This window comes from Ascaphus truei, chromosome 5 (assembly GCF_040206685.1).
Source record: "Ascaphus truei isolate aAscTru1 chromosome 5, aAscTru1.hap1, whole genome shotgun sequence".
NCBI lineage: Eukaryota > Metazoa > Chordata > Amphibia > Anura > Ascaphidae > Ascaphus > Ascaphus truei.
The window spans coordinates 155533920-155549711 of record NC_134487.1 but is presented as its reverse complement, the minus strand read 5'-3'; the positions used below and the strand labels follow the sequence as shown (position 1 = coordinate 155549711).

Below are 15792 nucleotides of genomic sequence, written 5' to 3'. Positions count from 1 at the left end.
GGGGGATGTAGAACAGGGAGGGGTCTTTCCAAGTTGGCAGACCAGCACAAGGCAGAAGATAAGGGAACTGAAACGGCGCCCGTGTCTTAGTCTACATTACTCGCAAACATTTCCGAAACTACTTAATGTAGTTCAAAGCTGTAGAGCGCTGCATTGGTTCTGAAAAGTAGATATGATATAAGTTGGCTCCTAAAGTTTTTACATTTTTGTCCACCCCCCAAAATTGATAAGCTATTTCCCCCACCCCCCTAATAGATGTGATGACCCCTTTCAGGAACAATAGTGTTATGTATAGTTGAGACATAAGGACAAGAACCCAAAGTTCTTTTTCTCTGAACATAACTTTAGCCCTGATCACTGCATCTTTGGAGTTGCTGCAGCGCATGCACAGGGTGTTTCCCTTCCAGCTCACCCAACTAGCTCGCCTGTCCACTTCCTTGAAAGTTGCATGTGGGTCGACAGTTGGAAAGCAATAATCTCAACCAGCAAGTCAAAGGAAGCATATTTCTTCTTCTCATGCATCAACCCCACCCATTACAGGCAACACAGATGCTGAAGACATCTCAGCTCCAGGAATGATCCGGCATTGCAGGCTGAACAAGTTTCTCACCTGCAGAATGCAGTCACTCTGGTTAGGCGGCTGCACAGGGAATGGTGTATACACAGAAACAGGTTAACCACAAAACTTCAAGTTATTTCTGTGCAAGTCTACTGGTCTCGAGGTGCATGTGAATTTACAAAAAAAAAAAAAAGGATTGAATCCTCAGCCATTATTTTTCTTTTAGAAATTGCCTTTAGGATGAGAAGACATTGATCACATCCTTCATTGACAAAGTAGCCCAGCAGTTTTCAAAAAGAGAAATAATGATGCAACGTATTTGTTGCTGGGACTTTTAATGAAGGCAGCCGTGGATTTTTTAAAGACACTAATAGATAGCCCATTACTCTGCAACAGAAAATAAGAGCCACCTGTCATTTGTATACTCCTCACAATCCTGTACTCCGGAGCACTAAATGTAATGTGCTTTTTTAGATAATAAAATGCCAAGACAATCTGTTTTGAGGTTTTTTTTTTTATATTCTCTAGGATTTAAAGAATATTCTGGCCACCCCCTTTATTTGGTCATGATGACATAGGGCTGTTCTCTACTGTTTGCGGCCGTGCGCTCGCGTGTGCATGTGCGAACACGCGTGCACGTGCCGCATGGTTTTCGTGTGTATGCTGAGCTGTGAGTTGTGTGAAGGTACTGTGTGTGTGTGTGTGTGTGTGTTGTATTATCTATTAAATAAAAAAAACACTATCGTAAAAATAAAATATTTATTAACTTCGTGTACACACACACACACACACACACACACACACACACACACTTTCAGCACCGGTAGCGGCGCAAAAATATTCTTTTGACTGTCTTCCCCGATGTCTGTCGGCTACCCGTGATGCGTGGCGCCATTATAGAAAGGCTGACTAATGGCAGCCAACTAAAATTCCGTGCATGTGCACGGCACTATAGAACGGGCCATAGGACTGATGAAAGTGGGGGTGAGGGTGGAGTGAAAAATGTCTCAGAGACCCCCGCTCCTGCCACTCCTTTATTTGGTCATGAGAATATCAGACTAAACCCACCTCTTCCCCCATACCACCCACCCCCTCACCCCCTTCATTTGGTCATGATGACATTAGATTGTAATATAAGGGAATATTGACATTTATAATAATAAAATAAAAAAACCCACTCCAAATTCAACCCTGCCCCTTGTTCGAATAAGTTGCACTCACATCATCTCTCTGCCTTCATTGGTTTTTAGAAAGTTATTGAGGTAACCAAGCTGATGCTGGCCCAACGAAACCATCCACCTCCTACATGTTGCCCAATGAGATGCTTCCTCCTGGCAGGCTCCAGCATTTATAGCTAACCCATAGTCAGTGCATTATGACGTCACCGGTGAGCTCACGTCACAATGCTGTGGTCAGCTGCCCACCTAGCCAAAGGCAGAAACTATTTTGTGGAAAGGAGCTCAGCCAGCCAGGAAACTCGAGGCATGGATTAGTTTTAATAGTAGGATGCTATATACCTCTACTCAAATAATCGCAATGTTGTCGTCATAACTGCATTCTGTCATCATCATGGTATGATTCCTTAATCTGTTTCACCAGATGTCATAATCCAGGCACTCCTACGATGTCTTTAGAACGTAATTTCTTTGCTCGTTTTCCAGGAGAAATCCCTTTCGGACAGAGGTTATTTATGGATCATTTTTCTACAGAACATAAATGCGCCTCTAAAAATGTTGGAGTTGTAACGGATTTTCTGACCTGGCTGACCCCCCCAATCTCACATTGGCCCCTGTGGTCTAACCAGTCCCCATTACATGGTCATGCCTGGTGGTGCACCTGTTGGCAACAGGACTCCCGAGTCTCCCGCATGATGGTGTTTGGGGATTGTCAACCCAGACAGGCAGCCGAGGTAGTGGGTTAGAGTCCTACCTACATACAGTGCAGCGCCTCCACCTCATCAGGATCTCTGCGTCTGCAAGGAGATGGTTCTGATGAGGAACTCCTTCTTGGTGGTGCCTTCCGCTGTGGAGTAACTTCACACTCACACATTGGGGTTGTCGTGAACAAGGGCATCTTTATTGATGATGGTATGGACAGACTGCCCCTCGCAGCAACAGCTTTGCCACTCATCTTCTTTGCTCTCCTTTCAGAAGATCTATCTGCCTTCCCAATGGAGTTGGATCACCTCTCCCCTCAGGGAGATCACCACCTGTACCAGGTCCCTGGACACAGTGTAGGCCCTGTCAACCTTACTGCTGCAGGTCAGGCTATTTGCTGCAGAATCGTGGGAGATTATCCCCTTGACCTTGAACATAAACTTGAATACATGCTGAACCACTAACTTTGGGCAGTGCTGTGTCTTATATACCAAGGAAATGGCTCCACCTCCTGTGTCACTAACAATGGACACCAGGTCTGTTACCACTCCCCTCATGTACATATGACACCTCACCAGGGTGTGAGGGCAAACCTCCATGATTGATGCTGGCAATCCTGTAATTTACCAGGCTTACTGCCAGCTTGAGAGAGAACCGTATGCCATTTTTAAAGCATGGCTACAAAGTATTTTTATTTCAACAGGAGTATGGCATTATACTGCCAGCTCTGCCTCCGATGGCAGAGGGTCCAGCCCTGAAAAAAACCCTTTGAAGGCAGAGATGTCAATCACTACTTTACTCCTCGAAGTCGCGCCCCACAATGCCTTGCGTACCACAATTCTTCGCAAAGTGAAGCTCAACTTCAGGAGAGAAGAGCTGTGATTGACAGTTCTAACTACGGAGGGGACCGAAAAGACAGCACACGCTCGCGCACATCCCCATCGGAAACAGAGCCACCCTTTTCCTCCCACAGTGGTTGTCTCACACGTACCAATATGCACGAGGCTATATTGAATGGACTTTTTGGTGCGTTGAAAAAGAATGCCAGCGTTGATGTAAACAACTTCCGTTCTCAGCGCCTTCCTTCCTCCCCAGTGGTGATCGCGGCGACGTGAGCAGAAGTGGAGGACCACTTGCATGTATACAATCTGTGGGATAGCATGACCCCATGACCGCTACCCAAGTGATCATGTGATGGCGATTCTGTAAATTCGATGGCAGGCCCACCCAGGTGTAATCTATTACTACCCAAACAAATGCAGTCAGTATACTACGTTACATTTATTGGTCTGCTTTTAAGCTATTAAACATACAGTTTTGTATGAACTCACCAAAAAGCATCTGCCCCAATAGAAACCTGTGCAAGTTAATAGATGCTGGAAATCCAAACTGAAACGCATACACGGGTAGTAAGTAACATTACTGCTATGAATAACGTGCAAGTAAGATGCTTTGAAAAATACTTTTGCAAACTACAGTACAATACAATTGGTTTAAATTTGGGAGTAGGGAATTCTCAGTGGCAAATGAGGCATTGTGATTTATATTGTCAAATTTTCCAGACCATTCCATTGTTACGGGTGCCGAATTCTCATGTATCCAGAATGACTTTCCTGAAGATGCCATTGATCACACTGCAGCCAGAGAGGCATGCACTGCATTGCTAGCACCTCTGCCAGCAAATGGCATAGTTGTTTTTTTTTTAGACTGATTGCAATGCTCTCTCACTCAACTACAGTGACCAACCAGACTAATAAAGGGCCATCTGCAGCAATATCCATTAGGATCATGAAACTTGAACCAACATGTGTAGCCCATATGTAACTCAAGCTTTGAACAAGGTTTAGCAATATGGCCCTGTGCTGTTGTAATGGGGTTTGTATGACTATTACACTGGAAAAGGTGGCTCTGGTAACCAACATAGTGAGAGCACATTCCTTTGTCCCGGGACAGATGTGCAATCTGTAATTGGAACAGGTGAAAGAGCAGTGCCACTAATATTACACAAACTCAACATTTACAACGTACAGTCCAATTAAATGATTCAGAATTATTTTAGGTTTGTTTGGTCTTATTTGTCTTGGCACTGCATTTTTAAATGTTTGCTATTAATAAATTAAGATTTTAGAAACCAATGTAGAATGCTCATCTTTTCTAGTCTCCATAAAAATTAGGTTTGCTGCAGGTTGGGCTTTCTTAATGCACCAATATGATATTTCTTGAAAGGTCTATGAACAGAAAACTAGCTTTTTCTGATATTCTCTGCACATTACATCTTAAGAAATAACTAGCTTTTTCTGATATTCTCTGCACATTACATCTTAAGAAATAACTTGGGAGAGCTTCACAGTACAAACTATATCTATGAAGAATTACAGTAAGTTAGCCCATTAAATGACTTCACAATTTGCACGGAATGTACACTTCTCTAGAAGCCAAAACACAGCTACTAGAAGTCTGCAACCCAGAGAAATCTTACATTAAAACGTGTAAATCAACAGAAAAAGCAGGGGAGGAAAAAACAAACTAGAGAGAGGCTTAGGCTGCTCTTATAGTGCCGGCGACAGCGCAGCAAAACAAATGTATTGCCACCGTTGCGTGTGCTTATAGTAAGCGCGACGGAGCGACGGGAGCAACGCGAATTTTTGAAGCAGGTCAAATTTGATTTTTCAGAGGCTGTCGCCACATGTGATAGCCTCTGAACCAATCAAAAACCTGGTCGCCCGCGACGTCGCCGGAAAGCGAAATGCAACTCGCTAGCGGCGACGGGCGACGTCATCCGTTGCGTCACCATAGCGCGCACTATAAGCGCGGCCTTAAGTCTTGCAATTACAAAGTAGCTAGCTCTTGATGTTGCTTCTTGTAGCAAAGGGTTAATATCTACCAGTCTCAAGCTGACCCATCACTTATAGCCAAGGTCTTGGTGGTTCTCCCTCACCATTGGCTCATGTTAAACAGACTACACCCCAATTCCCATACTCATGACTATCTCACATCAGTATTAACTATGAACTGATGAAGTGTTATAATACGTTTGGGCAAGCTAGCAGTAACCACTCCTCTTCCCAGAGCGGAGGCAATATCACTAAAGCATAAAAAACACGTTCCACTACGTGAACATCAAATTTAAATACCAAGATGCAGTCTCCTTGGTACACAATAGACATTACCGTGTAGAGTCAGGCCTTCTGGGGACTATAACAATCTAATCACTCTATGGGAAGGAATAGAATAGGTTTGTGAACATACAAACATTGGAAGGAAATGTAAAGTACTCATTGACCTTGAAATAAATATTTCAGTACTTGGTCATTAGAAGAAAGCATGAGACTACACATCACTGCTTGTGAGATGTGACACACTAAGTATTGGTTTACAGTAACCAGACCATTGCCCCACTTATGAAACTGGTAATTTAAGTCTACAGGTGTTAACAGCAGTCAATTCCCAAACTTGGGGGGGGCTTTCATCTGACAACAGTTCCCAGTAATCCGCATTACCATGAAATCTCATACAGAAGTCCGTTACCATTACATCGGCTAAATGGATGAGTAGTCTAGTGATCATTCCACTGCCTTCCACATGGGCAAATCCGGTTCCAATACCAGTGTATAACTTTTATGAAAGTCACCTTTTCTCTTTGTGTCTGAGGCATAAAAATAGATTGCACGGCTCTACAGACAGTGAAACATTCCTGGCATGCATTTTTTTATTTTATTTATGGAGGTGATTAAGGATTCTTCCAAGTAAACTTTGGTTGCTCTAAATAATTTGTAAACATGGGAAATGAAATTCTGCTGGCAGAGAGCTTCTCTTCTCAAAAGGGCTTTGATGTTCAAAAACGTGACGGAATCCTCATTACAGTTGTGAAAACCTTGCAAAGGATTTTCACAAGAGGAGTTCAGCCTGTATTTTATCGCAGCGAATCAGCTACTTTGTGATTTATATTTTCAATAGATACTTGGGAAAACGACTCCTTAGAGATGGTCCTTACAGGCTTACACCACACAGCTGAACAGGATTTTAAAAAGCAGAGGAACCATTAATGTTTCTCATACTGAATACAGAAATAGCTACTTTATTTTTTTTTTATTTGTATTTATATTTTTTACATGGCATTTATTTGTGCAAGTCTCCCTGCCCGTCTAGTATTAACCCCGGAGCCGCTCACTGAGCGATATGGCATTGAAAATGATACATTTTTTTCAGCACATTAAGGAGGGAGTTCCCCACATTAATAGGGAGAGTTGTTCATATGACAAATGGTTTTGAAATGATGTTTAATGTAAACACTTGTGTAAATGTAAAAAAAAAAAAAAGTCACATCCTGTTATAACTTGGCCCATTGGAAGCCAATCTAAAATGGTCTTCTCGCCAGCATTGAAATAACATTGTGTTTTGTTTTTTTGTAGAAATACACACTTTTTTTTTTTTTTAACACAACCCTTAAAACAAAAAACAAACAAAAAATACAGCTTCCTTTCAATCATAATGTAAATACCATAGGGTGATTCTTGCCTTAAACTGCCAGGGTTATATACCATAATTATAATGCAACTTCCAAGAATGTAGCGTGAACTGAAAAAATAAATAATAAACCTATATTAAAAGCAGCACACAAACATGCCAAATTATTTCTTTCCTCTAGAAAATTACACCTATTTCACTTCGTTTCCTCTCTAAACCACTGAAGTTTCATAAAGTGCAGGCTGATGTCCATCTCCAGTTGTAGCTATGAGGAGACTTGTAAAGAGCACATCACATGATAAACGTGCTACCCCAGTCAGCTCTAAAGCACTCATCACCAAATACTATAAGGCTGCGGCCCCGCTAGCGACGAGCGGGCGGCGCTTGGAGCGGTTACATATATATATATATATAGCGGGCACACACACTCGGCGCTTTTGTAAATAAACTTTTTATACTTTCTCGCTTGCCCGATAGCCCGCAATTGCGTCCCTCCCCTCGCGCGTCCGCAAGTTGCAGGCTAAGCATGAGCGCGCTCAGCGCCAGCGGGAACTCAGCCTTACTCATCGAATGTTAATGTATTTCTCCTCCCCACCAACTCCCAGCATGCTCTGTACTTGTTCATCTTTAGCGGCTCATGTTACCATGGCAACCTTTAGCCTGCATTGAGCTCTGGAGAGAGCTCCATTTTAACCTGCCAGACACTTAATAAGCTTAATCAAATGCTTACATCTCGGAAATGGAGCATTAGAATTTGTTTATTTTTTTTTTAAGCGTTCTAAAGGGCACAGTGGGATCTCGTAATAAAAACTAAATGCAATAATGACGATCAGCGGATTACTGCTTTCATCGCAAGAATCATGACACTGTGATGGTTCATTTCCCTATAAAGTTAATTTTAACGGAGTAGAAAATGCTCCCTGAAGTTGAAATATATAGGCGGTCATCCTCTATTTCTAAAGCACTTTTTCTGCATTCGCATCAATTTTATCAGCATCAGTAATTACCAATGTTTGCTTATAGGTGCAGCCAACCCTATTACATTTTGAAACCGTATGTTTTTAATCAAACTTTGTCTACAGCACCTCGATTCTCTCCCACCATGCTTATTCTGCCGCACTCTGCAGAGATCGGCTTGGAAATGTAAATCTTCTTGATCACTTTTCAGAACAGATGGCAATTCCTCTCATATAAGTAATGCGGTTGAACAGTGTATGCGTGAATACCTGTGGCCATTTTTTAATCCCAGAGAGACATTTCCAGAAACCGCCTTATCCTACGGAATTTAAAAAACAGGCGGCTTCACTAAAAAAAAATCTAGGCGGGTTAAGACAATAACCAAATCTCATTTACTTGTCAATCTTGGTTAAGCAAGTGGGTTTGCACCTTTATAACAATACAACAGGCGTGATACATTTTCCCTGCCGGTGTTTCGTTACACAAGAGACATCACAAACTAGAAAGGAACGGAATCAAGCTATTCTACGTCCGTGTAAAAATAAGAGCGCTTAACATATATTTCTTATCACGCCGTGGCCTGTGGCAGCTTGGAGCATTTGATCGGGTACCAAGACCACAGCTTGAAATGAGTGTTAGGATAACAGGGATGTGGGAAAACAAGATAGAGCTGTTAAACTGGCAAAGCACCGACTAGATTCAGCTCCCACTTCAATAAAAGTCAGTCCATCTGCCAATGTGTCAATGTACAGAGGAGCCAAAATCAATGCGAATGACGTGCAATAAAAGCACACACAAACTAAATAGGAAAGAAAGTACAAAAAGGTGCGAATGTAGCTTTTCCTTTACTACTTATAAAAAGTAGCTTATGATTTCAATGTTTTCAATTTCTTGTTTTCACATCAATGGAGCATTATACAGTGAATTTGTTTACTTTTTTTGCACCTGCCACCTGAAATAATAACCCAGAGTGGAAGTTATTTGTTGACTGGCAGGAGCTAGTAGGTGCAGGAGTGAGTGCACAGTCACAGGGCTGGAGAAGTGCCTAACTGCAACCACCCTTAAGTTAACCTCCTACCCCAACTACTAAAACCCCTAAAATGAACCCCTACCCCAACCACTAAAACCCATAAAATGAACCCCTACCCAGTAATAAAACTTACCTTAGGAGCAGCCGGCAGTGGGGATTTCAGCAGCAAATCGGCTGCGGAAGCAATTTGGTCGCAGTTAAACAGCCGTGAGCAAATGTCCTATTCCGGAAGAATTGTGTGTGTGGTCACACACACACACACACACACACACACACACACACACACACACACACACCCAAAGATTTAGGATGGAAATGTGTTTTCTTATTTAGGGCAGTGGATTCTGAAGTTAAATTGATAGACCTATATGGCTTTGGAGTGGATGCACTGATCATTGATCGGAGGTGGCATTTGCGACACTTCTCATATGAAGGCCTTGAACTTCAACACACGCTGAAAAATCCCTCTGCCCATGAATGGAGCAAGTTGCAAGGAATGGCCAGAGAAGGAATTTGTACAGTGTAAAGGGATCTTCTTACCCTGCAGCATTGAAATGGTTTGTCCCTCCAGTGCTAAAAGGATGTTAAACCTCTTCACTGCAGTTACTGGTCCTTCTAGCAGTGTAGGGGTTAAAGACAGTCACACCATTGTAAGTATCTATTATGAATTCATAAGACGCAACCATAAACAGACATTTCGATGAGCTGTTCCCGATGATCAACAAACACTTTGTTGGGGCGTGCACGTGTATAAAAGGGAAGCCTCCTTTAAAAACCACTTTGATGTTAAAGAGACAATCCAAGACTCTTTTTTTTTTTTTTTTCCTCCATATTTTTTTAACACAGGATTAAAGCAGGGGGTCTCCCGACCTGAACACCATTAATTTCAGCTCCGGGGACTAACTGTTTCCAGAGGTACTTACCTCCATAGTGGGTGCCGGTAGCCTCTCCAGGGTTCACATACTTTTGAAAGCTCCAGGGCCATGTGAGCCAATACGAAGCTGGGACGTCATCCAGTGCGGCTTCCTTATTGGCCCATGTGACTGGGGCTTTAAACTGCAGAAGATACCGCCTCCCCCTTCGGAGGGAAGTACCTCTGGAAACAGGGTTCAGTGCCGGAGACCCCCTGCTTCAATCCTGCATTTATATAAATAAGGCATGGATTGCTCCTTTAAAGAATCACTTGCATGCGTCGCTCCCACGTTGACATTTCATAGCCCATCTTCCCCCTTCAAAATCACTAAAACGCTCGATGCCAGCAGCAATTAAAAGATAGCGCATGTCGAGCATGTGCTTCCGTCTGATTGCAGTGGTATGAGATGTGGGCTTTGCTGGAGCCCAGCACAACAATTAAAACAAAAGCTTGCTGCATTGGAGATAAGGTAATGACCAACCCCGAATTGCAGCGACCAGCTTTCCACTTTTAAAAATGAAGCAGATCTTGGTCTTATTTTCATCTCTCACATTGAAGAGAAATACATGAGGTCACGCACAGAATCCACTCTCTCCAAACTCATTCAAAAGCTAAGGAATCTTTTCGGAATAGTTTTTTCTCAAAGTTCTACCGCAATGACATTAAATCTCGACAAGAGAGGTTTTTTTTTTTTTTTTTTTTAATTACAGGTTCCTAAAAAAGATTCTGCACTGATCTCCTACAGTTGAAGGGATGGCTCAGTGAGTAAAGGCCCCGACTCTGAAAACAATGACACAGACGCTGAAGGAGGGGAGCGCGGTTTACATCCTGTGTCAGCTCCTTGGGCAAATCGCTTTATCTCCCTGTGCCTCCGGTACCCAAAAATAGATTGTAAACTCACCTGGGCAGGGAGGGTGGCTGTAAAAAGTCTACATACAATGCTGCTTACTGCGCATTAAAACTAATTGTGAAGCGCTTTGAGTCCCATTGGGAGAAAAGCGCTAGGAGTAATAAAGTTATTATTATTATTACATTAGCAGCATTGGACACTAGGACTTGTATGTCGGTGTGTACTTGTGGGTAATGGGAAGGTTTTGCGAGTTTATGCCAATATGAAGTTTTGCGGGTTGAGTGGTGTTTTCTAGCTTTAATATCAGAAAATCAGTCCTCATCATGAATATAAGGCTGCGTCCATAGAGGGGGCAGCCGCGCTCCTCCACGCTGACGCTGAGGCTCGCCTGCGCAATCAGGAGCGATTGCATGAACTAGCAGACGAGCCAGCGTGCGCGATCGGGAGGTGGGGCACTGAAGTCATTGGGCCAATAGTCCGCGAAGCGCCGATGTCAACGTCACAGCACCGTGACGATGACGCTGCTTCGCTCTGATTGGAGGTTTTCAGCCGACAGCGCACTCAGAAACAGGTTCTGCTGTCGGCTGAAAATCCCTGCGCCTCAGCACGCATGCGGACGCTCGCGAGAGCCCCCTCTCAAGACATCCTCATTGAGGATGACGGAGCTCATCGCGGAGCGTCTGTGCGGCTCAGCGCTGACTGTCCTATGGCCTCAGCATAAGGTTTACTAATCTTGACATACAAGGATGTTAAGAACAACTTTTAATGCATGATAAATAACAGACTGTTCATGCAATAAGTTCATATAACATGCGTATTGCTTCCTTTTAGAACATTATAATTGTTATAACGGTTTCAGATACGGCAAATTCATAGTAAGTTATTGGACAAGTATTTCTCCACATCATTATTTTAGGGTCACACCGATAACAAATGTGTTTCATCCTTCAGGGTCAGAAACACACTCAAGGAGTCTTACAATGTCTCCCCAAACCTGACCCAGTCAGGTATCAAGCTCTTGGCTACAAAATAGAACTATTATTGCAACCAGGAAATGTTGATACATAACAAGCATGCCGTAAATAAACTGTAATCCAGACCCTGGTGGGAACATGTAAATTGGCACTTTTTTTTGCTACTACTGTATCGCCATTCATACAAGGGCTTTGCCAAAAGCTTAAATCTGGTACATTAAACAGATTGGCTGTACAAACATGTGTTAACTATTTTGCTGCCAGATGGGTCTGCAATACATTGCACCACAATGCATTGCAGGGTTTCTAGCAGCACGACGTTTTAGCAAATACAATCAATTACTACCCACCACACAGCCAAGTATGGGTTAAGCAAGTACAATCACTTATTAGCCTCTATAATGTTGTGTCTTAAAGGGGCCATCCCTCCTAGGACAAGAGTGAATTAATGACAGTGGTCCACTTAACCTCTTAAGTGCTCAAATGCCATAGTTACTACCTCTTGATCTCTGGCACTCCAGGGGCCCAATGACTTGGTAGCTATAGTGTGTGTGTGTGTGTGTGTGTGTGTGTGTGTGTGTGTGTGTGTGTGTGTGTGTGTGTGTGTGTGTGTGTGTGTGTGTGTGTGTGTGTCCAGCTCTCCACAGGAGCGGTAAACGCAGTGTAAATAGAAAAGTATGCACTCTCCACTTCTATTCGCGTCATCCAATAACATACTGCAATCATGTGCCGTGACTCTCCTCCTCTCTCCCCCCCCCCCCCCTGCCTCCCCTAGCGCTCAAAGGCTTAATAGATTAAATACACCAATCCTGCATGCCTCCCAAATTGCCTCCCAATTTATTAGAGAAATTCTACACTTTGATCCTGTGTAAATAACAAAAAGGTGTCACTTAGGTGCATCTTTTAATCAAAACAAGATTCAAGCTGCAATCCCCATCAAGTTACACTCCAATTCAGCAGGTCCCTACACTGAATGCATATTATTTCTTATTGTCCATAGGACAACAGAGGAACCTGTTATAGGTACCCGATGAAATGGAGTTTAGTTTGACTGGGTTAGCAGGCTTGAAACATCTTTTAAAGATGCAACAAACCAACTCCTTTGTTACTAAACTTCGGCTCAAAATGTAGAATTTCACCAATAAATTGCAAGACAATTTGGGAGGAGTGCAGGAATTGTGTATTCGTTTTCCAAGAATATAGATTAAATGCAGCTCATGAACAAGCTTCTTTTCCAAGGCGAACAAACGTTTAGGATGGTTTTCCTCATCTATATCCAACGTCTCTCGGTGATAATACTGTTTGTCAGTCTTCAGAACTGGAAGTGACCAATTGTTTTTATGGTAATTATGACGCCGTCATTAGTCAATCAGAAGCGTAAATAGCTGATATGCTGGAATTCAGCAGAGAAAAGCAACACATTTGTTTTTAAACAGGATTCAAATAAATTAAATTGTTACTCTAGGGCTGACTGTATCTTTCTAATGAAAGCCAATTACACTGATGTTTAATTATGCTTGGGGTGGAACTGCACTGTGGTGGCACTGCCCCTTTTAACACCTTCACTGCCAAAAATGCAACAGGTTTTGGGCACATTGGCAGTGAAGTAGTTAGTCCGGTTTCCAAACACAAAGTTTGTCACCCAGCCCAGAGTCTATAAACCAAGCATTAACCGTGTCAGCCTTTGTTTTGCAAATCCCAAACACTATCTCTTACACAATGCACAACACATTGAGCAAAACGCTTTTGCTGAACAAGGCAAGGGCGAGATTAGAAAGAACTGCGGCAGGGGCTGCTGGAAATGTGGCAGGCACAAGTGGCACCATCCAGAGACAGGGAGATGTAGGGAGCGACCTTCTTCTGGTGTCTGTGTGTATGTGTGGGAATGTTGCATGTGAATGACAGCACAGGCATATCAGTGGGAACACAGCAACCCCATCCAAACCTATGGGAGATCCACTGATTGGAATATCAAAACGAGCATTTAGCATGTCGCAATCAATAAAAAGGGTGAGAAAAACGGCACCCAGCTCACACTTAAAAACAGCCCATTGCAAAACGATTGATGGTCCTCAATTTGGATCTCTTATTGATCTAGGAGAAACAGCTTTAAAAGAATTAGAACTGTGGAGATTTTTCCAAAAGCAAAAATGAAAGGGGATCTTTATATTAATACAAAATGTTTTTTTTGTTTTTTTTTAATAGGTTAGATGCCCGTTTTTTAATCCAGTTACATCTTGAATAAGAACGGGTCCAGATTATTAGGAACAACACTGATTTATCAAAATCACCCACCTTTATACATTTCCATAATGGGAAGCAGCACTGCTGTGTATACACAATATATGCAAGGAGAACAGCCCTCATTCATCTTTACTTTAACATTAATATAGCAACAACAACTAAATGTAATTCAACAATAGGTAGAAAACATTTTTGGAAGGAAAAAAAAATAAAGTGAATGAGAACAGAAATAAACCTGCAAAACTAGAACTGGCAGATGGAGTCTGATCGTGGCACAGTATTCAGAAATCAGGCGATCGTTACAGCACACACGCAAATATACACAAATATACTATTAAACCTCTCTGTGCACATCAGTCCTGCAGCAATAACACAACTTGCACACGCCACGGAAACTTTCACATTGCGCCTTATTATGTGCAGCAGCAGCAGCAGCAGCAGCCCGGGAACAGCGCGCTGACAATGGGCAGGGTGTGATTGACACATGTGTGCACAGCAGGGAATAGGCACACATAGAGAGACACACACACACAGAGACACACAGGGTGTACTCACAGTCACCCTCTCCCCGTCAGTCGCGGCCATGGTGCACTTGGGTGAGTGGTTCAGTCCCCCGCCGTCTCCCGAGCTGTGTTTCTTCTGGATTGATGCAATCTCAGCAGCTCCCAGATCTCAATGGGATCCAATATGGCTCCTGTACTTCCTGGAAACTCCCATCTGCATTAGAGAGAGAGAGAGACACTGTCCCTTCCACTATCCCAAGCGCACGTGTGTTGCTGATATCGCATGTACAACCCCAGTAAAGCAAGTGCTCCTTGATAATAAAAAAAAATATATAAAAATGCAAATATTTTCCGCGGAAAATGGCAAAATAAAACATGTTATATTCTTTGATCTGGCCCGTCCCCTCCCCTGTGCCGCTAAGCATGCCGGGGGTTGTAGTCCAGTTCTCCCCAGAGCCCCTAGGAAGGTGATGCTGTCATTTTATTGAGGGAGGAGGGGGAGCATTGTGTGAGGTGCCAGTCACCACTGAGCTGCTGCTGTACACAGTAGATTATTGTGGCTATAGAAGATATTGTCTGGCAGGAGCAGGTTAAGCTCACCAGCAAAAATAAAATAAAAGGGTTGATCCAAAGAGCTGCAGGAAAGACTTTAAATCATTTTTCTGATCCCAAACATAAAAAGGAGGTTAATTATCATAGGTCCTGAGAGTAAAGCTTGGATTGTTATTCTCTTCATTAAAAGCAGCAATACTACATCCCCCCCTTGTTTTTAATTATTTTTTATATATAACGCATGTGAAAATGTATAATTCTACACTCTTACCTTAGCTGGCACCTTGCTGTTCCAAATCTGTAAAGTCCTGATTGTGTGCCTAATTTAATGGCTGCCTTTCAGTTACAATCAATCCTTCTGTCAGTGTCTCAGCAGCTACAATATATCCCAAGGTAACATCTATTGTTTCAGTTTACAGCTCAAACTACTGAGAACATTGGCAACAAATGATCACAAACAGGAAAGTGTTGCAAATAAGTTGCACTACTTGGGAGGTGGGCTAAAACCTGCTATAGAGATCAAAGGATGCTTTAAAACTCATCAAAAATGGCAGCGTGGAATTTAAACAGAAGGAAAAAAGGCACGGTTATCTTATACTACACAACTACAGTACAAACCCATAAGATGTCACATGTTTTGCTGCTTTAACCTCTGCACTGAGAGAGCAGCCATGCATTGCTACATGCTGCAGTCCCTCTGTCACTGACGGACTTTGCTTACAGTGAATGGAGTTCATTGCTTTGCTTACACTGCCAAATAAGAACGGACAGTTAAAAAAAAAAAATAATGTATGCAAACATTTACCATTCTTCATGCTTCATTTACAATGGCTTCATTATAACTGCGGGGAGAGAGGGATTGTAAC

At 42.7% G+C, this 15792-nt stretch overlaps 1 protein-coding gene across 7 annotated transcripts in view; it reads right to left on the bottom strand.

Moving 5' to 3' along the window:
- Positions 1-14724, bottom strand: part of SEPTIN8 (septin 8) — a 113245-nt gene extending 98521 nt beyond the window's left edge. Inside the window, exon 1 of one of the 7 annotated variants that reach the window (XR_012801754.1) lies at positions 14427-14702. Coding sequence is in view for 5 of the 7 variants with exons in the window: in XM_075601103.1 (XP_075457218.1) it covers positions 14427-14456 (30 nt within the window). In the remaining 2 variants the exon portion in view is untranslated. Of the gene's footprint in view, positions 1-412; positions 432-14426 lie in introns of those variants that run through there. The other 6 variants (XM_075601103.1, XM_075601102.1, XM_075601104.1 and 3 more) reach the window with 6 other exon arrangements.
- Between the last annotated feature and the right edge of the window lie 1068 nt (positions 14725-15792).